The sequence below is a fragment of the Rhynchophorus ferrugineus genome, unplaced genomic scaffold (assembly GCF_030347505.1).
Source record: "Rhynchophorus ferrugineus isolate W39M unplaced genomic scaffold, kcgeb_rfMv2 rfM8, whole genome shotgun sequence".
Taxonomy (NCBI): Eukaryota; Metazoa; Arthropoda; class Insecta; order Coleoptera; family Curculionidae; genus Rhynchophorus; species Rhynchophorus ferrugineus.
The window spans coordinates 29950682-29974839 of record NW_027472587.1 but is presented as its reverse complement, the minus strand read 5'-3'; the positions used below and the strand labels follow the sequence as shown (position 1 = coordinate 29974839).

The window sequence follows — 24158 nt, the reverse complement described above, 5'->3', positions numbered from 1 at the left end:
ATTTATAGATATGAGTACAAGTTTATTACCCTCTCGAACTCACGCGTTCACCTGCTTGACTAGATTTATGATTAGGCGACCTGTCACTAGAACCATTCTTCGAGTGGAATTTTGGACTAGGCGGTTGGTCAAGGTCCGTGGGGTGTAATCGCTCGCATGGACTGCTGTTCTCATAATGTGACGAACATCTAGAACCACCAAAATTTAAAATGTTGATTTAATAGATATTGTAGTTAGCTAGTACTAAGCTTACTAGGGTTTTTAATTAAATATTGTTAATGATCTAATATTTATTTTATTTTAACCATAAAGATTGGAATTTCAACTCCCATTAACTGTAATTACATGTTATATATTTATAATTATTTACAATTTGAAGACGTTTTTAAATGCTAGTTGATTTTGTATGGTCTCTGAAATCGATTTCAAATAGTCTTGATCTTGTTTCCTCCTTATTTTTTCTTATTGTTATTCATCATGTGATGGCCTAATCACTTTATGCCATTTAATTTTTCTTAGTCTTCTATTTCTACTTCTTTCTTTTGTTTATAGTTCATTATTATTTCGCACTAAGTTCCTGTTACTTTTGTTTGTTTTAATGTGGTTCTTATTTTTTCTTCTATTCTTAGCCTTTTTTGTCATGGTTTCTGTACATTATTATTGGCCTTGTTAGAGTCTTATAGATTGATATACATATTCTTATTTTTGTTTTTTGATAGAGTTTACTTTCAATAATCACCCTCACCTTCATCTTTATTGTTGCTAATCTATTTTAGTCTTGTAGTCTTCTATTTCTACTTCTTTCTTTTGTTTATAGTTCATTATTATTTCGCACTAAGTTCCTGTTACTTTTGTTTGTTTTAATGTGGTTCTTATTTTTTCTTCTATTCTTAGCCTTTTTTGTCATGGTTTCTGTACATTATTATTGGCCTTGTTAGAGTCTTATAGATTGATATACATATATATATATATATATATATATATATATATATATATATATATATATATATATATATATATATATATCTTGATTGACCACTGTCTTGATATTTTTCCATTTTTTAAAAATATTTCTTGCATGTATCGTTTTTTTATCGCCCTATCTGTAAATTTTATAACTTGAATAAACATCCCTTATAACTTATCAAATACCACATGTCACACGATTCTTACTAATTATCTAAACAACCAGACTGAACTGTTGCATTCGAGTTTATCAATGTTATTAAAATATTATCGCTTATTTGAGGACTACCTAAACGATTGTAGTTTTACGTTCACGTTTGGTCATCATTAGTTATTGATGTAAATATTACATTTATGCACAGGGCGTTTAGATCCCATACCCATAATTTTTGCATTTTTGATTCTCCTGTATAATTTTTGATCAGGCTTTGGTAGTACTTGGAAATATTATATTTTTAAACGTATTTAAGTGCTTATATAAGCTCGAATTTTTGTATTACTTTAATTAATGTATTAAATATAGTAAGAGTGTATCCAAGTGCTGTTATAGGAACAAATCGACAAATAAGTTCTACAGCTTATTTTCTCAAAGCATTTACTGTACATAAGTATACAAAGCTCTAGTGATATGTTCATTCGGATTACAAATTCCTTATACCATTTGAAAATACACTGAGTTGAAGAATAAGTGATTTCTCTTCAAATTACGCTGCCCAACAAAAAAAAATAATGTTAAGTTTTTAGATTCTGTTCTTCGTTTTGTTTTCTGTTGGTGAAATAATTAACGTTTTTTATGATGATTTTTGAGGTACGTTTAAAGCCGAAATATTTTTATTGTTGGGCAGTGTAATCTGAAGGATTCTGCAATTGGTATGAAAATTACAACATCCAAATGCTGGTGCATCCTAGGCGTGGTTTGATGGTTAATATAAATTGAATTTGGATTATCGAGTCACATGAACTAAACACTACCTGATAGAATTTTTCTAACATAAATAAGAATACGTGTTTAGAATTCCATATTCCATTCCAGGAAGATGAAATGCTAAAATGTTAGCAGATTCACAAGGGGAAAAGTTAGTATTTCGTCATTTTAATTCATAATATATGGCTTATTTTTTCTATGGACCACTTAAACCTGAGCTATTTTGATTCATTGTCTATTTGTAAATATATATATTTTTTTTAAATAAAATTAATAACATTAAAATAAATAAATATAATTTAGAATTTTCATATTGTCTTCATTCGTTTATAGTACTTTAATTTATCATAACTTTAAAATGGTACGTGTTACAAAAAAACCGTTCAAGTTTTTATGGTCAGCAGGTACAATTTGACAAAAAACAGTTTTATTCAATGTCATAGAACAACAGAAAATCGTCACACAGTGTAATTAGTTTGACAAATTTTCTTACCTGTTGTTTGGAGAAGATATTTCAGGAGGCGAATCGTCGTTATCCACCCGATCCAGTCCTGCCTCCTCGTCTTCCGCAGGCGACGGGCTCAATACCAACGTTGGAGGTGAGTGTAGATGTCCTCCCGGACTGTGCTGATCGACACTTGACGCATCCGTGGGTTCTCTTGGGGGCGATTGCTCTTCGCGCATAGCATGACTGCGACCAAGCACTTTCAACTTGGAGGTAGACTGTAAAAAACAAACAACTTTATAGATGGCTATATTATGGAAGTCATTTTTGATTTTTTCGTTGCTTTCGACGATTTCTTCGTAATTTCGCGACTATAATCTTATTATAATTAAAAAGGGATACAATGTTGTCTCATATGTTAGAACATGTAACCTAACTATAAAAATGAAATATATACCTAATCATAGAAAAAAAAAATTCATGATATAATTAAAAATTATCGCACAATAACTACTAGAGGTTTTTTAAATAAAGCAAATGCTTTATTTATTACCGAACGGAAATATTTTTTAACAAAAATCGAGAGAGTAATTGAAATATTACTTATTATTTCCATAAAATCAGTGAAAAGTATTTTACTATATATCATTCACAATTTTAATCTTTTTACCCTATTACATTAACAAACTTGAAAAATGTCGTTCCAAAATACTGCTATATTAATATAAAATATATTGTTATTTACATTTACAAATCTACGTAAGTATAAATTGGGTACATTTTTGTCGGACCGAAAATAGCGACTGAAACAGTCGATAGTAAAAAGTAGTCAATTACTAAACAGTCGATAGTCGGTTTCAGTCGATAGTTCCCAACACTAATTAGTATGAACGCTGTGAATAAAATATCTCAAAAAATGATAAATATAAACTCGAATTCACCGAAAAAAAAAACTGCCCTCACCTGCTTCGTGGTGATGAATCAAGATCACCTTGATATCAGTTCTAATCTAAATTGAATTTATGAAATGTATAAAAACAGTAAATCATATCCTGTTAGGATACAGGGTATAAATAGTGTAAAAAATAGCCAAGATAAGAATAGATAAGAATAGGTCTACGGAAATTTTATGCATTGCTTTTTAAAAATCCAATTTTTAAAATCTTGTAATTACGAAATATTTGTTATTTGAATTTGCGTATAAACATAGATATTTCTAAATAGAACATTAGACCACCCTTAGCAAGATGCCAATAAAAATAATATAGACAACAAACACGAAACGCTTTGGTTTGAAAATCAGCTGGTAAAGAACTAGGAGGAACAATCAATTACTGTTATTGACTTCTTACTACTTGACTATTGACATACCATAGGGGAAAATATTGTCTTAATTCTTACACATCTTAATTGATTGACTGACTGATACGATCTCGGAGCAAAACTGAAACGAATTTTCCTAAAACGTCGCATTTAAAGCTTACAGATTAACAGTTTCCAACCCCTCGGAGTCATTAAGAGCGATTGGTAATATAACGAACACTAATTTAAGTAAAAATACTTTGAGAAATTAAAATTCTTTCCTTATAAGTCAAGAAAATATACTGTTTACTTAGCAGACATTTTTATACATATTTCTAGTGTCTTTCTTTTCTTTTTTTCATCGATTCAATGGTTTGGAAATATATGTATATGAATATATAGCATACAGTTGCAACCACTAGGTTAAGCGATTTAAGCGAATGGCTTATTATAACATACTTGAGATTTTATACATGGCTTGAGTGTGACAATTTTTAAGGTTGCTAAATCACAACAACGTGGAAGCAGGATAGCTGGGCAATACGCAGAAAACCAGAAGATTGAAGCGAACCAAACCATACAAACTTGTATAATGTATAAGTGTATTCTTAACTTTAACTTCAGTAGTTTAGTTTTAACTATCTAACTATTATTACTATCCCTTATTATTAATATATCCCGTATTAATCCCTCACTGGCCTTGTGTATTAATGCAAGTACAACAGAACAGTAATAATACATTAATTTGTAAATTAAGATTGTACTAAGTATATCTAATGCAAGATGTAATTGGTAAAAAAAAGTAAGGGCGTTTCACTTTTACAAAAGAAAGTTCTATGTAAGTATAAATTGGGTGCATTTTTGTCGGACCGAAAATAGCGACTGAAACAGTCGATAGTAAAAAGTAGTCAATTACTAAACAGTCGATAGTCGGTTTCAGTCGATAGTTCCCAACACTAATTAGTATGAACGCTGTGAATAAAATATCTCAAAAAATGATAAATATAATTTTTTTATTGATTATTAGTCCAAACCTTTACGACAATTTTAAGCTCGATTTTTAGACCTATCACTGTTGGAAAAATCGATACACAAATAGCCATACCTAAAGAGAATGGACCCGTAAAACGCAACGTTTAATATCCACAATAAAAAACCATTCGGAAATATTGGTAGGCGTTAAAAGACTATTTTCGGAGCTTATTTACCTTTCTGCCCAATCGCTAGAAAGTTTACTTCTAATCCTGGGATAATGTCGAGGTATAATACTGAATCATCCGCGAAAATCTAGTGAATGGTTCGTCTGTATCTAAATATTTTGCTTGGCAAAAAGCGCCTTCGGTTTTACACGCTGGAAAGGTTTCTGGTGGTGTACGAATTTTTTTCCGTGTGACAAATTATAATTAGCTTTTCAAAATAAGTTTTAGTATGCGTTCACGCAATTAATTACTTATATGATAATTAAAATAATTGATTTTGTTTTTAATTTTCTCGATATTTATTTTTTTTAAACACCATCATAAATCGTTCGGAATAGAATTTAGACCTTTTAATTTTGGTTCGTTTATGTTTTTTTAAAGAAGGTTTGAACGGTAATGTAAAGGATAAAGGACTAGGCGGGATTACCTCTTCTTTTTAATTGCGAAATTGGTCGACTTTGCGAATACTTGCAACACAAATAAATATCACGAATGGCAACATTGTTGATGTCTTTTCGTGGGCTGTATTTGGCAGATGCGATATCTTGACATGTCCAAGAGACGTTGGAACTTCATAAGATTTCATTTGTGAAGATGCGACACTCAAAGTGATTACGTTTTTCATGTTCAGTTTTTTTACTGTGTTTTGTGCCGTCGAACCTGAGAGAGTATTCATAGAGTATTCTATTTTTTTATTTTTAATTTCTATTTATTATTTATTAAATCTCCATTTATTATTTTCTATTTGTTGTTCTTTATTTATTTATCTGTCCATTTATTTATTTTATTCTTCTCAATTTTATTATTTCTTCATATCATTGAATTTTTCTCATAATTCTTAAATTACGGTAAATTAAAAATAATACTTTTGTGGTTGCAACTGTAAATATATAATAATATAATCCAGAAACTGACGGCAAAGTGGCCAAGGTAACCGATGTGTAGTTATGATCTATGGATAATTTGAAGCATAAACGCCACTGAAAGTGACTTTTGCTGGCTCTTGGTGGCAGCGTATATAGCGTGTGGCCTTTGACTTGTTCCCTTGTGCACATTGTACGTTCATTATAGCTGGAGCTGGAGAAGTGTGTGCACAATAGCAATATAGTATTGCTTATTTATTTAATTGAAATTTTGGCTTTATTCTAGCGAGAAGTACTAACATCAGTGGCATCTTGCACGTTTGCTTCCCTTAATCTCATTGCACACGCATTATTGTTAGTGTTGGGGTATCAGTTATCGTTATTGTCCGTCATTGTTATTGACTACTATGGACTAACATGATTACCATTGTTAATGATATTATCAATACCATCCATTATAAGTATTAGTCGGTGTATTTATTCATCGATATTATTTATTATTACTATGATCCGCAAGCATAATTAATTACCCGTACTTTAACTGTCCGAATATAACTGTTAGTAGTGTTATATTTAAATATTATCTGATATTAGAAGTATCTGTCGTGATTATCACCGATTGCTGTTATATTTCAAGTATATTTTTTGGTTTTAGTTATTTCTGAAAATTGGTTACTAAAGTATGTTTTAATTATGTTTTGAGAACACTCGACACCTAAACATCAAGATCTCGCACGCTTAGAATTTGATTTATTTATTTTGCCATTTCTTGTGTAAGAAGTTGTTATATCATTTACTTTCATCTCTGTGCTTATTTATTTAAGATATTCAATTATTTTATACTGTTTAATTGAATATTATTGTTATTTTACGTCCTGGGTTTGAAATTGGCCCTATATTTATTTAAAAAGTACATGACATATTACAAATAAGTGTACACTATCGTATAATTCACATAAATCTTATCTAAGCTGGTTTTTGTCTTTTCAATCTCCGGGTAAGTAAGTCCACTGTTGGCGAGCAATCTCACTTGATGTTTTTCACAAACTGTTTAATGTTTTCGCTGACCATTGGTGCCCTTAAGTCTTCTTAACAATTCTCCGAGGAGCTTTGTTTTAATGACAATTTTATATTTAAAGAGAAATTTCGATCATATTGATATTGGCAGGGTAAAGTGGTATGAAAAAGTGTCAGTGTATGTGAATTCACTTGCCAACCAATTAAATATATGTGATACCAGTGAAGTGTGTATGCTAAAATGTTTATAGCAATTAAATTAATTTTATTGAAATATAGTTTATAAGTTTGTACAAGAGATCACTTACTGAAGTGATCTTATACATGTCATTATATAATGTAAATAATTTTTTTTATTAATCTCTTAGAACGTCAACAATCTGCCCGTGGGCAATAAGTATTATTATATGATTTTCGTTATATAATATAACCATCCTGACATATAGAAGATCACTTCAATAAGTGATCTGCTGTACAACCTATAATCTAGATCATATTCTAGATATTATTCTAACTTATTTTAAAGTCCACCGTAACTTATTCTAAAAATTATTCTAACTTATTCTAATGATTACTAAAGCTCACTCTATGTGTCTATTAATCAGTTCGTATGGTAGTTTGAGTTTGAGCCTATGCACTTCACTGTCATCGCGCACATTTAACTATTTGCCGAGTGCATTGGGATGCACTAAATAGTCTTTCAAAGTACTTCGCGCTAACATTCAGAATTATACTCGTTATGGGTCCTAAAGAGATCTGAATCAGTTTGTTCGAATGCAAATATTTTGGAGAGGTCATACCATGTTCCAACCATCGACTAATCATGTTCATCAGTAATATTACTCAACAGTTCGAAAATAAAGCCTTGCACGATATACTATCAGATAGGTTTTTAACATCAGAAGGAAGGTATAAAACAAGAATAAAAGTACAAAACCCAAAAAAGAATTTCATTGCAGATGTGTTGAAAATTCTGCGACTAAAGCTCCGCAAACAAGGTGAAATATAATAAAAAATGCATGATATAGCCATCCACTAGAAAAAAGTCTTTTATAAGTAAGGTGTATAAAAGAAAACGTTTGTCTTTTATACCAGATAGACCGAATAATCATTTTAGTTAATATTTAAATACGAATAAAATTTTTATTTGTTTTCGTCTGATGGGAAAGTTGAATGGGTAAGAGAATTAGAAGATAGAATCAGGATATAAGGTGGTAGAACTAATAATTAATGCTATTATTGATTAAAAGTATTAATATACATATTAAAAGAAAAATTTCCCTATAATAAACTAATCAATAGCTTAATAGTAGTTTTGTATAGTAAAATAATAGTTTTTTGTATTTTAAATCCCTTACATTTCATAATTGGTACAGTCGGTAGAATTCCGGGGAGATCATAAGAATGTTCTCTTTTAAATTCACTCAGTTAACCGGAATAAAATTAATTATCAAGAAAAGACAGAATGACGTTGGAATGGCAATTTTTCCGCACTTACTCGCGGCATCGCTTGATTTAGTCAAGTGGAGCTCGGGCAAAACTATAACAGGTGAGGGTGGGGTCACAAAAAGTCGTTTGAATGTACCCAATGCTTTGAAAAATACTCTTAGTTTGTGAATTCCTGGTACAAGCATCGTAATTTATGGTATAAGGGTACCAAAGGCGGATTGAAGTTGCTGTGAACTAACATATTGTATTGGAACTAAATTGTCCAAAAAGAAGCTAGTACGACCACCAAGGCAGATTGCTAATTTCTCAGCCGTGTGGGAATCTGGAGTCACCAAGACATGGGAAATCATTCCATACAATATGTACCATGAAAATTATCCATATATATTTGGGTAAATGCAGTGCTATTCAGAAGATTATCCAAAAGAAATAATTTTAGTACATCCATAAACAGCCCAGACGGGACAACGACCACGTACATCCCTTTGGTTGTTCTTTAGGAGGGAAGTGTTATATCGCGCGACGTTAGTCCGAAGGAACAAGGTCACGTGTTTGTGTTAGACTGAATGATGTGATGAGTTAGACGCCTAGAGCCTTTTAAACCCTCAGAATCGTTTTGTACTCGCCGTTTAACAGTCGCTATTTTCCGTATAAAATACAATAAAATTAATTTTTTAAAGTATTTTACTTTAAAACATTTTTGTTTTATGTATTTATATAACACGTGTGCTGAAAGAATACGCGTTTCTTTGTTGTTCAAATTTAGCTTTATTTATCAATGTAATCTCCATCAAGAGCCACGCAATCATTCCAGCTCGCTCTAACAAAAAGTGTTATTACTTTTGTAGAACAGTTGTCGTCCATGACGATCGTTTTGATTCCGGAGTGAACTGATGGATCCATGTTTCATCCATCATCTCATATCGACGTAAAACATTCCGGTTTGTTACGTTTAAACCAAACCAAACACTGGTCATAATCAACACGTTCTTGTTTTTGTTCAACAGTGAGCAAATGTGACACACACTTTGAACAGAGCCTTCTCATAGTCAAATGCTCATGCAATACAAAACCAAAACACTCTTGTGATATCTTTACGATGTTAGCTAACTCACGCATCTTCACTTTTCGATCATCCAAAACAATTTTGTGGATTTTTTTAGCGTTTTCTGGTCTTACCACCTCATTAGGACGTCCTCTGCGTTCTGCATCATTGGTCAACAAATAGCAAACGTTCATTTAACACTTTTCAAGTCATTACATTACTTGAACGGTATTTTATCTCACCAACAAGCAGTATATTAAAGCACAAAATTGTTTTTGATCCATTGTTTTGAAAATAACAAAAGTACTTCCACTATTAGCACCATAACTCACAAACTTATGAGTAGAATATCATAACATTTTAACAGTTTTTTTTTAATGATACTAACTGAAAAAAGCAGTGAAAGCAATAAAAATAGCGCCACCTATCCGTTAGGCCCGAGACTTCTCAGGCCATATGTTATAAAGCCTAGCAATTCAATTATAAATCTTTTTTGCGTTTTTAGTCTCTTTATTTTATGGCCATATCTTATAAATCATCAGTAATAAAGGCTTCTTTTCAGTTCGATGAATAATTTATTCAATTATCTTTTCCAATTACGTAAAAGTTGAAAAAGGACCGAGTTTGATACACTTACCCTTCCTCTGGATGGAAGAACTGGACCCTGTTCAATATCATCAGCGTCCATTGTAGTTTTGGACGGAGTACACTGCGGCATGTCCCTGTTAACTCGCTGTATTACTGACGAAAAGCCTGGAATACAAAAAGAAAAGAATTGTAGCACTTAAGAATTACTCAAAAGTCCGTTGACAGAAGAAGAGAGTTTATTGAAAGATGAAGAAGATTAATATATAGAACTATGTAATCGACTGAAAATAGTTGGAACAGTTGATAGTCGCAAAATAGTCGATAGTAAAAAAACTAGCGACTGAAAATAATAATTATTGTTAAAGTAAAATACAGACAGATGTGCGAATTCTTTACTGTACTAATTTTGAGAGAGAAAAGGAGGAAGATAATTCTTTAACTACTTTTATTTAATTTATTAATTTATTTTTCTATTTTTTTACTTTATAAATCGTTCCGAATATTTATGGTACTCAGTAATGGTGATTCCATCTGGTAGATCGATACGAGATCTTTTAATTTTGTGCCGTTTATATTTATTTAAAAAAGGTTTGAACATCAATGTAAATGAACTAGCAGGGATTGCCAATTCTTTTTTTGATTGTAGAATTTGTGACCTTTGCGAATACGTAGCAACATAAATAATTATCATTAACGACAACATTGTTGATGTTTCTTCGGGAATTGTATTTGCCAGATGTGATATCGTAACACGTCCAAAGGACGTTAGAATTTTATAAGAGTTCGTTTGTGAAGACGCCATTTGTAATATCCAGAGTCACTATCTTCTTATTCAGCTCATTTTACTCTATTTTGTATCGCCCAACCTGAGTTTCACCAAATAGTGAGTTTGTTCACAGAGTATTCCAGTTTTCTATTTTTAATTCCATTCAATTTATTATGTTCTGTTTATCTTTTATATTTATTACTCTTCATTTATTGTTATCTATTTATTATTCTCTATTCTTTATCCCCTACATATTTATTTATCCATCCATTTATCGTTCTCTATTTTATTATTTAATTCGAATCGTCGTATATTACCCATGACTTTTAAATTATCGTAAATCAAAGATAATAATTTTACGGTTACAACTGCAAATATAAATTATAACTATTTTTTGTAAATCTCTGAAACGCCAAAGTGGTGAGACAGATTACTGACGTGTAGCTATGATCTATGGATAACTTGAAGCATATATAAACGAATAGAAAGTGGTTTCTGCTGGCTCTTGGTGGCAGCGTATCTAGCGTGTGGTCTTTGGTTTTTCCCTTGTACGCATTGCACGTTCATCACAGCTGGAGCTGGAGAAGTAAATGCACAATAGCAATAGAGTATTGTTTATTTATTTGAGATTTTATCTTGGCCCTAGCGATGCCTACTAACCTTAGTGGCAGGATCTCGCGCGCTATCTCTATTGACCTCATTGCATGTCCATTATTGTTACCGTTATGGCGTAAGCTAGTACCGTGTGCACATGTCATACTTGATCATAGCACAGTTTATCATCTCTATTATCCATTATATGTTGTTTGTTGGTTATATGTGGTAAATAAGGTTTATTGACAATCCGAAGTATACATAAACGCTACCAAAAGGTGGTTCCTGTCGGCTCCTACTTCCTTCTTGTCATCGGAGTCGGGGTTAGGGGAAGTGAGTGCACAAATCCAACTTAGATTTTAGCTTTACCCTAGTAAGTACCACTGACCGTAATAGCAGGATCTCGCGCATCTTTTACCTTGATCTCACATTATTGTTAGTGTTCAGATATAAGCTGGTATGTCGTGCGTTACTTTCCCTTCGTACCGTGTGCACATGTCATACGGTTGTTTGTTGTATGTCAATGATTGTCCGTCAATGTTATTAACTATTGAGGACTAATATTATTATTAACCATCCCGGTTATTGCCTATCATTATCAGTGTTTGTCATTGAGACTTATACTATCCATTATCAGTATTTGTCGGTACATCTATTTATCGATACAATCATTCACCAAAATTATAGTACACCAGCATAATTAATTACTCGTACTGTTAGCTGCCAGTATATAACTGTTAGTGCCTTTATATTTCAATATGACCAAGAATTAGATGTATCCATGGTAATAATAACCAATCTCTGTTATGTTTCAAGTATATTTTTAATTTCACCCTTGTCATTGTAAATTGGTTGCACAGGTACGTATTAATCTCGTTTTCAGTACTGTCGCTCGACCACCTCGACATCAAGATCTGGCTGGTGGTTATATCGTTTATTTTGATCCCTGGTTTATATTTATTTAAGATGTTAAATTGATTTATATTGTTTTATTACATATATAATTTTTATTTTACGCCCTGGGTTTAGAATAAGCGCTACAAGTATTAAATATTAAATAATTTATATAGAGAAATATCAAAACCAATGAATTTAATAATTATGCTAGGTTGTTTACATCGATATTTTTGCATTTTCATCAACAGATATTGCTGATCAAAATACATGAAATAACTTAATATTTATTTTACCTTATAGATGGCACAAAGTCATAAAAGAACTATCGGAAATGCAAAAGATGTCCATACAATTTCAACCAGTAAGTCTCTAAATTTGAGTCATTTTAGTTATTGAAATGTAATATAACGTGGGGCAAAAGTCCCGCTACCATTTAGATTGTCTGTTACTTTGCTCAAAGAAAATATTAGTAAGTTCGGTTTTCATAAAAAGTTTATTTGGTCTTATATTAAGTTTATTTTTCGTCATGATTGAAAAATTATATCGGCTGAATGGTGACCGCGATTCACTATGCAGCTTTCAGCTGTTTTTAAGGCGTTTTTTATAACATCCTGCAACGACTGAGGCTGAATATCTTCAATTTCGTGATGAATATTGTCTTTAAAATGTTGAATCGTTTGCGGCTTATTCACATAAACTTTTGATTTTAAAAAACTCCATAAGAAAAAGTCTGGTGCTGTTAAATCCGGAGATCTGGTTGGGCATTCTAATTCGCCAATGGTGAAATTAGTCGTGGAAAAACGTCATTCAATAATTGAATTGTTGAAAGAGCTGTATGTGCTGTGGTCCCATCTTGCTGAAACCACATGTCGTCTAGTCCTTGCTCTTTCATTTCAGGCACAAGAAAATTTCGAATCATGTCTTTTTAGCGTATAGTAAAGTTTCAGCAGTAATAGTAACTGCAACACCTTGGTCATTTTCAAAAAAATAAGGACCAATGATGTTTCCAGCATAAATAGGACACCATACAGTTGTTTTTAGTGAATGCAATGATGTTTCATGAATTAATTGAGGATTCCCAAAACCCACTGTTCTGTTTATTGGCTAGCCACTAAGAAGAAAATGAGTGGCAATAATAGAACGATTATTTTCAGTAAATATTGTCACTATTTCTGCTCGTTCTTGTGGCGTATATGTATGCATAATAAAATTTGGACGTCTACTCAACACAATGTTTAAACCGAAACTGAGCTAAACGTCACATAACCAAGATGGCGCAAAATCAAAATGGTAGCAGGACTTCTGCCTCAAGCTGCTTGAAATCGAACGAAATTTTGGCATATAAAAAAAACCGCTGCATAACCAGTGACATACCGTATGCACCGGTTATTTTAAGCATCCAAGATACGGAGAAAAAGTTCCGATACCGCATGATTCACCGGTTTGTTGCCGTATGATTTGTTTATGAACGCATTTTATTACCGAAATTATTGTCTGCGTTGGCAAGGAGCTCAAAACGGAACGTTTCGGAGCCAATAGATTTATTAATTCATCAACAACACGTCCGTGCCAGTGGAAATCCCAAACAGTTCGTGTAGCTCTCGGTGAAAAAAACTTACCGATAACGTATCCGAAAGGTCATTTCACTGCGAGCCAGACCGGGTAGGATCTGAAAAAACAACATACCGATAGAGCACGTCCTATTTGCAAATAAATATCGGCAAAATAACGTCGATATCGACGATCTCAAGGGCCGCACGGTCAATTTTTCAGTATATGATAACAGTTCACTTAACAAGTTAAATCAATATAATATTACGCTAATTAGTCTGAGAATACGGCCAACAGAACGGTGTAAATTTAGTTTTAAATTAACCTTGATATCGGCTAATTTTAATCTCCGAACTGTAACAGTTAACTGAGTAGGCTGTGAAAATATTCTGAAGCTATAAAAAAAAACAAAAGATAACAAAATGATTCTAGCTGGAAAATTTGAAAAATATTGATACTTTCACATACTTAAAGCATATACCTTTAACAATATGCTTAAATTAGCTTGAAAATTGGTGTGAGCCTTATCCGAACACTCGTATATCGTACAAGGTAAAACTATAATAGTATGGATATATATATATACCATTTAAAATAAAATGTAAAAAAAAATATTTTTAACAAAAAAAATATGAAATGACTTCAAAAAATAAATAAATACAACCCAAACAGTAATATTAATTTAAATGTTTTGTTGGTAATTTAATTTTTTGTATGCCACAAAATTATATTATTATTTTTGTATTTTTGGCACCGGGTTCAAAGTGATCAGTTGTAGTAGTAAAAATAATATTGTAAAAAGATAAATAGGTTCCGGTAGGTATTAAGCTAAATTGTATGTATATAGTAGAATATAAAATACGTGTAGTAGATAGGTTAAATAAGGTTTTTGTTTAATTTTATTTATTTATTACAACGGTTATTACGTACATTATTCTAAATGTTTCTCTTGTGTCAAAAATTCTAAGTTTGATTATCTTTAAATTTTTAGTGAGTTCCTTATTTATTTCTTGAAGTCGGTTCAATTTTTTGTTACTTTGTTTTTCTCTTTTTAGTGTTAGATATTTACTCAATAAATTACGTACTAGGCCAAATAAATATGCAGCCTGTATGAGGAAAAACAGGAATAAAGAGACAATGATTGAAAATAAGGAGCGCTTCAGGCCCCGGTGTTAGCAACCTAGTCTAGATGATTTAACAAATATTTTAACTGAACAATAACAAAAAGTTATCGTCCCCACGACCTCTATTTGGAAGCTAAACGCTGTAACCATTATACCATAGAATCAGTTGTCTACAATATTTTGACGAGGTCTAATATTTAACGGTAGTTTAGTAAAAAGTATTAGTAAAAAATAAAATAAAATAAAAATAAAATGATAAGTCTTATTTAATTTTTTAAGTTTTTAATCGTAAATTCATCAACAGATATTGCTACATAAATTGCTTGATAAAATTCATACCATCAGTATTAACGACAAAGACGAGTTCAAATAATTAATAATTATAAGTTGAACTGTAGTTTTAATTGCGTTTATGTAAATCCTTTGATCTTTACTTAGAGTAATTATAATTAATTCACTTTAAAAGATTCATTAATTAGTTTAATTCTGATATGAATTAAAATGATTCTGAAGTGAATTTAAATGTAGTTTAATTACGTATATCTCAGTTTGTACCGAACTGATTTATTGGAAATTTGGTGTAAGTCTTAACTGAAGGTTCTTCTATCGTACAAAGTAAAACTATAACAAATTTAGTTTCTACTATTTAAAGAAAATCGAAAATGTAAAAAACAATTGCTGTAATTTGATGAAGAAAAAAAGTAAATCGGTCGAGATATCATGAAAAATGTAGTTTCAAGAAAAATGCGCTTGAAGTTTCGTCTTTAGATATATATATATATATATATATATATATATATATATATATATATATATATATATATATATATTTATATAATAGCTATATATACGAGAATAATTTCAATTTTGAAAAATATTTTTAAAAGCACAGTCTTAAAGAGTTAAGCTTTGAAAATAGTGAAAAAAAATCTCAAATTTCTAGATTAGAATATTCCCTTAAAACACACTTCAAACATCACAAATTATCAAATATCATTTTATACTGTTTTAAGATTAAAAGATAACAGCTTTTAATATCAAAAACATCAATAAATATAAAGAAAATTGGAACCATCAGCATAAATGACAAAGACGAATCAAAATAATTAGTAATTATAAGTTCAGTTTTAGTTTTAATTGCGCTTATGTAATTTCTTTTAACTTTGCTTCTACCAATTAATTGAGTCACTGTAAAAACTTCATTAACTACCTTTAATTGATCCTGAATTGTATTACGAAGTAGTTTAATTATGTATATATATATATATATATATATATATATATATATATATAAGATTTAAAAGATGAACATATAATGTTTATTTAAGAAAAAATAGGGACATAATAACGAAATTATATCAGACGTATAAAACTGAGTGGGTGTCCTACTAACAATACACTGGCGTCATTATTTATTTCGTGTGTTTTTCCTATGGGGACAATGACATTGTCGTGTTATATAATCGTTCCCATGCGTATTACCACCATAACAAACGACGAGACACTTGAAATTATGCGAAGAGCGAACGGGGACGATCTTTTTCCGCGAAGGGCGCGATATTTCCGGTTGATTTTATAAGGAAATCTTGCCTTCGACGCGGATTTACACGTACTGAAACCGATCACTAAAACACGTGACGCCACAATCTGGATGTGGAGAAACGAGCGGGAATTTGCGAAATATACCGCTGCCGCTTTCATTCAATTGGCAAGTGCATGGCCTGTGATAACACCGTTGCCAAATATCCAGCCATTTTGTACGACTAACGTACACACATTCTTGATCGTCCGATAAGTTCGCGAAAATCATGCACTCAGAATTCAATTAGAGGGAACTAAATCAGGATAATTAGCTGGATGAACCTGGCGAAGAATCGGTCTAATTCATTGAATTTAACGATTCTTTTATTGAGCTGTCTGAGTAAGTACGTTATCTTGACAGAATTGTTTTATGTTTCGAATGTGTTTTTGTTTCATTGTTTTCGAAAATATTCTTACGAAAGATGGCGTCGAATTTTTTGTATTACTGTTGACGAGTTGGGAGGTACTTCTGGATTTTATTGAACAATACAGTACACTTCATATTTTTAAAGTGAATTTATTCACATGAATTTCAAACAGTAATCAATAATACCGATGTTCCGTTTTAATCGATTACTCTTTGTTACTTTTCTGGTAAAATCAAACCAAGTAATTCTAAGACTAACTTGAAGCCCGATTTACATTAAGAGAATTTGGCAAAGACTAGAAGAAATACTGGCAGATCTGCTTCAATCAGCATCAACGTGTTAATGTTAGTTTCACTACAATTTGTGAGGTTTCTCTGGGATTTGGCCACGATTTTTGTTCTTTTCACACACTACTGTTATCTTGATATTCTTATCGGCCATAATCATTCAAAAATGGCTCGACTTCACCTCATTTCAGCAGCTATTCACAAATAGAAACTCGACCCATCAAATATATATTGTGTAACCAATGTATTAGCTTGGTTTGTTTATTTTGGTGTCCTTATTTAAATACGAAACAATGAATAAAAAATATTTGAAATATGTAACAAAAAATATTCCCTCAAGATAATATACCTATATTTATACTTATGGAGCACAACTAGCCCAAGGGGCTGATGCGTCTTTAATAATTCAATAAATATATATTTTGGCGTCCAATATTATGTTAATGGTTTAGAATTGATATGTTGGTTTAGCTCTATATTTTTAGGATTTCCGACGATTTTTTCAACGATGGTGGTCGACCACTAGAACGGAGTTCTTTAATATTGAAATAAACAAAAACATTACCGTAACTATAAACCCACCTATACAATTTTTAAGTATATTTTGTATTGCTTCCTTTTCAGAAGTAAAATTCGATTGTGTAAACAAATGATAATATATGATTACAGCTTTCTTCAAAAACTATTACTAGAGATATGCCACTTTAGAGATGTGTTAGAAAAAAACGAGATTGCTTTTTTTCCAGTCCTACATATTTATTCAGGCTATCACTATTTTGTATAACATCTAATTCTGATACATTATTGTTCAATTATTTTGCTTTAGGAACGATTAAAGGTAGATACACTCATAAAAATACACCAACGGTACTGTAGTCTTTTTTAGAGTGATATAATTTTGGATAATTTTAATTAAAACTCATATCGGGTCGACTGATTAAAAATATTAAAGAAAGCATATACTACAGCAAAATTTGAAACTAAAACAAACAAACTTTGACAATAATTACTGAACAAAACTGTAGAAGTCCAATAGCTTCCAATCATCAGTCAAATAAATACATCCTAACAGCCTAACTAACAAAACTATTATCCCAATGTTGTGTCATACTATCCTATTTTGTCAACTATTAATGGATAAAATCAACTCCTCCTACTGCTATCACTATTGCTATGACATCATTAACAGTCTCTCTCAGTTTATTAATTTAATTATTTTTTATAATCACAATACACAATGGGTTCTTCTGCCCAAAATATCGGTATTCATCACAAAATCTATTAAGGTTCTACTGTCATCGTATATGTCCAAGCTACTATAATTTGGACTTAGAGCTCCCTCTCATAATTCTTTCTTAAAATTTTACAACGAAAAAAATATGAATCAATTTTGCGTAAAAATTTATATATTTGTTTAGTTCTATACTTTTTAAAATATTTGTTTGTTGTAGATATTTTTGACAATTATATTATATGAAAAAATCAACATATATGCTGTAATCGTGATGACTGTTTTGCGAGCTATTTGCTTTGCGACTGTCGTAGTTTGTTTACTACCGGCATTTGTTGACGGGTAGGCATTTTATTAAGGTGTTATCGTGTTCTAAGGTTCCTATGGAGAACCTCACCCTGAGCATGTTTATGAAATTTTTCACAAACTGCGTCACCGATCCTCACCTGAAAGGGCCTACCATCCATGTAGGAATCTATCAGGGATATTAGGTCATTCGGTAGACCTAGTTGTTTTGTTTTAAATATTAGACCGTGGTGCCATACTTGGTCGAAAACTTTGGAGACATTTAAGAAGATGGCTCCTGTTTTTCGACCTTTTATCATTGCCTGGTGGATAGTTGCTGCGACGCGGGCAGCTTGATGGAGGAATTCAAACACTTCAAACTATCAAGAACAACATCAGACGTGAAATATAACATTTTTTTGATGCCACTTAACATAACTAAACAAGATTTACATGGTTTCAATTAAAACATACACCCAACAAGTGGTAAGTGTGGATATCCTTCTCAAGGCTTAAGACTTGGAGAATACCACCGAAGCAGAGAGATTGAGAGGGTTCACTGTTGTTAATATCGTCCAGGATCAAATTGATCACCTACCCTAGTGAAAAACAATTGTAGACAGCGTTGTAGATAGTAGAGTAAGCTTTGACTTAACGATGAAGTAAATTATTTAATGCTTTCCATTCGATATGATATCTCTAATAAAATGATACAATTGAAAGTGTTAGTATCAATTTAATAAGTGTCACTAAGCTCCAATGTACTTGTCAGCCAGTTAAATGTAAGTGATAATAATAAAATGCGTAAATAACGTTTAACTACCATTCTGTAATTAATGTACATATATAGCCACAGAACACAATTTTATGTAGATCTGATCGGAGTTGCCACCAAACAAGGGCTGAATTATTTGAAATAATCAGTATTTAGTAGATTTGAAAAGTACAGTAGCTGAAGTTTTATGCCAAAATAAAACAAAAACAAGTGGCAAATGTGGAAACCTCTCGTAAGACCTGGAGAATAATGCTACTGAAACGAAAAAAATCAGAGTTGCTGAGCTACCGAGGGTGAAAATCAGAGAGATATTATACTAATGGAAACAAGACAGTGTCGTAGGTGGTAGAATAAGTTTTGCCTTGACCATTTCTAGCCTTCTATTCGATGTGATATCTTTAACGAAATGATATAGCGCCACATTCCTCTAAGTCTATAACGAGTATAAGTCAAAGTGTTACTGTTAAGTCATTCGAATGAGTGTACACTAACACGTTTATTTAATGGACAGAGATAGATACCTGAGATCACTTAAGTAATCTACATGTAATAAAAAGACGATGCCTTTTATTTTAATTACTATGTGAGATAGATTACAATACAGTAAATAATAAGATTACAATCTTTTTTGCTACATAAGACACAAAGAGGAAATTTGTATACGAAAAATGACGTATATCAACAAAAGAAAAAAAACGTATTAAGGAGTTTAATTTGAATATTGTCGAAATCAACAGCACATAGAGGTTTAGAATAATTACAGAGACAGCATTCATGAGTGATACTAAAATAATAAGGTTTAATAAAATTTAAAAAATTCAAATAATTTGAACCAGTCCAACATCCAGTGCAGTTAACAAATTATAAAAAATAATAACATCAACTGGCAGCAACTGGTTATTCTGAGTTTGTTACAATCAAAATCCTGGATTCGCCTTGTTGTCGTGAACGTATGACAACAGTGCGGCCTGGCTGGATGGATGCCAACGATCGTTTCGGTGACGTAAGAGCGTCGAGACGGACGCTCGAAAAACGACGACGGCAGCAGCGTCAACGCAAATTCCAGTCCAGGTTTCGTTCAGGACGGGTCGCCCACCAATAACGACGCTTACGATCTACGACCGATGACCTGAGTTCTGGGGAACGATTTGTTTTTCGCACCATACTGAATGTCTTCATCGACGTTGTGCAGTAACTGAATGCAGGAATTATATATAAATTCATGAGATGTATTAACATATCTGTAGCGACCGCTACGACCCTTTAGGCCACCACGCATTCATGACCATCATGACGACGAAGTCTCGCTCTCTTTTCTTTGTAACAGTACCACTTCCACAGCGCTACCGTACATCCTCTACCGAACTTAATATCCTGTCATTCTCCCGTCGACCACATGTATCATTTAATTTCGCAATAAACAAGTTTTTATTCAATCAGTGTATTCAACAAACAATCGTATCGACAGACACACATTCAGACCGACCCAGACGAACATTCTTACAATTGGTGACCCCGATGTAATTGAAGTGCCTAGCAGGTAAACCAGCTCAACATAAGCCACTCGACAGGTGATTGACATGTTCATTAAAATAGAGCACGAGGAATGGAACCTAATATCACATAATCGACGTTATCCCACGATACTAGCCTGATGGACGAAAACCACAGAAGCTTGCATCACGAAACGGACATGTAACAAATCGGAACGCCCCAAGAGGAACGACGTCCTGCTACAATTTCGATGGCAGCTGATCCCATAAAACTCCTCGCTCAGGTTGGGATCCCCCGCTCATAGGCAGTCCCTAGGCGATTCATTGCGTAATTGCGGGTGCACTTCAGAGCCTGCACCGCCTAAAAGTACATTCCATGGCAGCTCCACTGGGAGGGGAGTGATGTAGCGACCGCTACGTCCCTTTAGGCCAGTGCTGCCACTTCACACGCAGTGGATGTCCAAATAGGTGGTAACACCAGAAAACATCAAAAAATTCATAAAATCTTCCTGAATTATCGAAAAGTGAAGTTATGTGAGTTAGCTAACATCGTAAAAATATTAAAAGAACATGTTGGTATTATACTGCATGAGCATTCGCCTATGAGAAAGCTTTGTTAAATGTGGTTCGACTCAAAGTGGTTTGTTCATTGCTGACCAAAAACGTGTTGATGGTTCTCTGCATAACCAAATTATGCTTAAATATAACAAACCTGAATTTTTGTATCGATGTGTGACAATGGATGAAACATGGATCTATCACTTCACTCTGGAATCAAAACGATTGTCATCTGAGTAGACCGCAACTGCGACAGGCCTATTTTGAAAGATAAATCGTTCTACAAAAGTGGTATTGAAATATTACAGCGGCGATGGAATGATTGTGTGACTCCTGATAGAGATTACGTTGATGAATAAAGCTAATTTTTTACAAAAAAAAACGAGTTTTCTTTGTCATATCCGGTACTTTTCAGCCCACGTGTTAGCACAGTATAAATATCCTGAAGTATCATCAATGTAGAAGCCAGTTCCACATAAAAGAGTAACCGAATGCCAATTTGTTCAGGTATAAGCCTAAAAATCTTCTTCACCGCCGGGTAATGAAAACAATGTAATAATATGAAAGTGAAACTGAAATTTCGTTATGGAAGAAAATCATTTAATTTATAAAGGAATATTTATTATTGATTTATTAATGACCGAACCAAAGTTTATAAAATCTTTAACGCCTGATGAAGCAGCAGCATGTGTATCCTTTCAAAGTGTTGTTCACGATTTTCTCGGTAATCAAAAATCGCAATTGTTACAAAATTACCAGAAGATTGGAGCCCGAATGCTTCTCAAAATATATTTTTGCCATTCACATCTTGTTCTTTTTCCTACAAAATTGGGACGACCCGAGTGCCGAGCATGGAGAGGATACACAAGGATTTTGGAACTAAGGCATGATGTGCGATTACTGTCGACAATTTGTTACAGAATTACCAGAAGGTTGGAGCCCGAATGCTTCTCAAAATATATTTTTGGCATTAATTTCTTTTTTTCCTACAAAACTTGGGCGACCCGAGCGCCGAGCTTGGAGAGGATACAATAACATACACAAAGATTTTGGAACTAAGGCATGATGTGCGATTACTGTTTGACCCTAATATATCAAACAGATCCAAAGCAGTATAAAAGACCCAGTCAACCTCTGTTCATACCTGTTTTATACTTCTTAATTCAATAAATGGCAGTTAATGGCTAAAAATAGTAAAATACATTTATTGAGTATTTCGAAAAATTGAGCCAATTTTAAAAACGGGCTGCTTATTTAGATTCAGCCCCCTAATTTACCTTATAAACAGTTTTTGGTTGTTCAGGTACAACAGAAAGAACGAACAACACTGTCATATAGCAACAACGCCAAGTACCTGGTGATGAACTTTGATGCATAAGTAGCGTTGGAAGAAGCACATTAAAAATAAAAGAAAATAACTAGAATTGAAATACAGACAAATGTATTGGTTCATTGGAAGAAAATCTCAATTATTCGTATATAATGTTGATGAATGAAAACATAAAAAAAAAATATAAAAAAAGTATCACATAATAACTCCCTTTTTGATATTTTATAAATAATAATTATATGTAGTTGAAAACTCTTAATTAAATTATTAAAATATTAATTGAAAATAATATAGAAAAATGTATATCATTTTATTTTAAAACAGTTCTTTAGTAATATATACTTGATGAACAAAAACACAATACAAACCAGAAAGGTTCATGAGAAAAGAGATTGTTATAACCCAACGGGACGACAGTACCTCGTCAGATGATGTTCGATTGAGCAGACTGTTGAATACATAATATATTAAAGTCATTAATCGACAAATGATAAATTAGATACAAAAAGGTAACATTGATGGAGTTATAAATATAAATATATGTTGAAAAAAGCTACTACACCTGATTCTATTTAAAAAATCATACAAATATATTATTAAAAATATCACACAGTAACTTAATTTTTGATATATTATGAAAAATAATTATATGTAGTTAAAAATTCTAATTAAATCACTAAAAAAATTAATAGAAACTAATACAGAAACATATATATGGTTTTATTTTAAAACAGTTCTTTAGTAATATGGGCTTTATGAATAAAAATCCAATACAAACCAGAAAGGTTCACGAGAAAAGAGACTGTGATAACCCAACGCGCAACAGTGCCCCGTCAGATGATATTTACTCCTGCATCAACTATAAAACTTTCTTAATGAGTAAACTGGCGAATAACTAATACCTAATACGGAAAATAGTACCTCGTCAGATGATGGTTCGTTCAGCAGACTGTTGAATAAATAATATATTAATTTTATTAATCAACAAATGATAAATTAAATACAGAAAGGTAACACTGATGGAGCTACAAAAGTAAATATATGTCGAAAAAAGCTACTACAGCTGATACTATTTAAAAAATCATACAAATATATTATTAAAAGTATCACATCATAACTTAATTTTTGATACATTATGAAAAGTAATTATATGTAGTTAAAAATTCTACAACATATATATCGTTTTAATTAAAAACAGTTCTTTAGTAATATGGACTTTATAAATAAAAACCCAATACAAAACAGGAAGGTTCACGAGAAAAGAGACTGTTATAACTCAACGGACAACAGCACTTCGTCAGATGATGGTCCGTTGAGCAGACTGTTGAATAAATAATATATTAAAATCATTAGTCAACAAATGATAAATTAAATACAAAAAGGTGACACTGATGGAGCTATAAATGTAAATATATGTCGAAAAAAGCTTCTACAGCTGATACTATTTAAAAAATCGTACAAATATATTATTAAAAGTATCATATAATAACTTAATTTTTGATATTTTATAAAAAATTAT

At 32.0% G+C, this 24158-nt stretch overlaps 1 protein-coding gene across 11 annotated transcripts in view; it reads right to left on the bottom strand.

Moving 5' to 3' along the window:
* Positions 1–24158, bottom strand: part of enc (R3H domain containing protein encore) — a 79321-nt gene that overhangs the window by 15036 nt on the left and 40127 nt on the right. For 7 of the 11 annotated variants that reach the window (XR_013006773.1, XR_013006774.1, XM_076411221.1 and 4 more), the window contains exons 1-5: positions 16125–16266; positions 13676–13725; positions 9849–9964; positions 2385–2614; positions 30–188 (exon numbers count right to left, since the gene is read on the bottom strand). Coding sequence is in view for 9 of the 11 variants with exons in the window: in XM_076411221.1 (XP_076267336.1) it covers positions 30–188; positions 2385–2614; positions 9849–9929 (470 nt within the window). In the remaining 2 variants the exon portion in view is untranslated. Of the gene's footprint in view, positions 1–29; positions 189–2384; positions 2615–9848; positions 9965–13675; positions 13726–16124; positions 16302–24158 lie in introns of those variants that run through there. The other 4 variants (XM_076411223.1, XM_076411224.1, XM_076411225.1 and 1 more) reach the window with 3 other exon arrangements.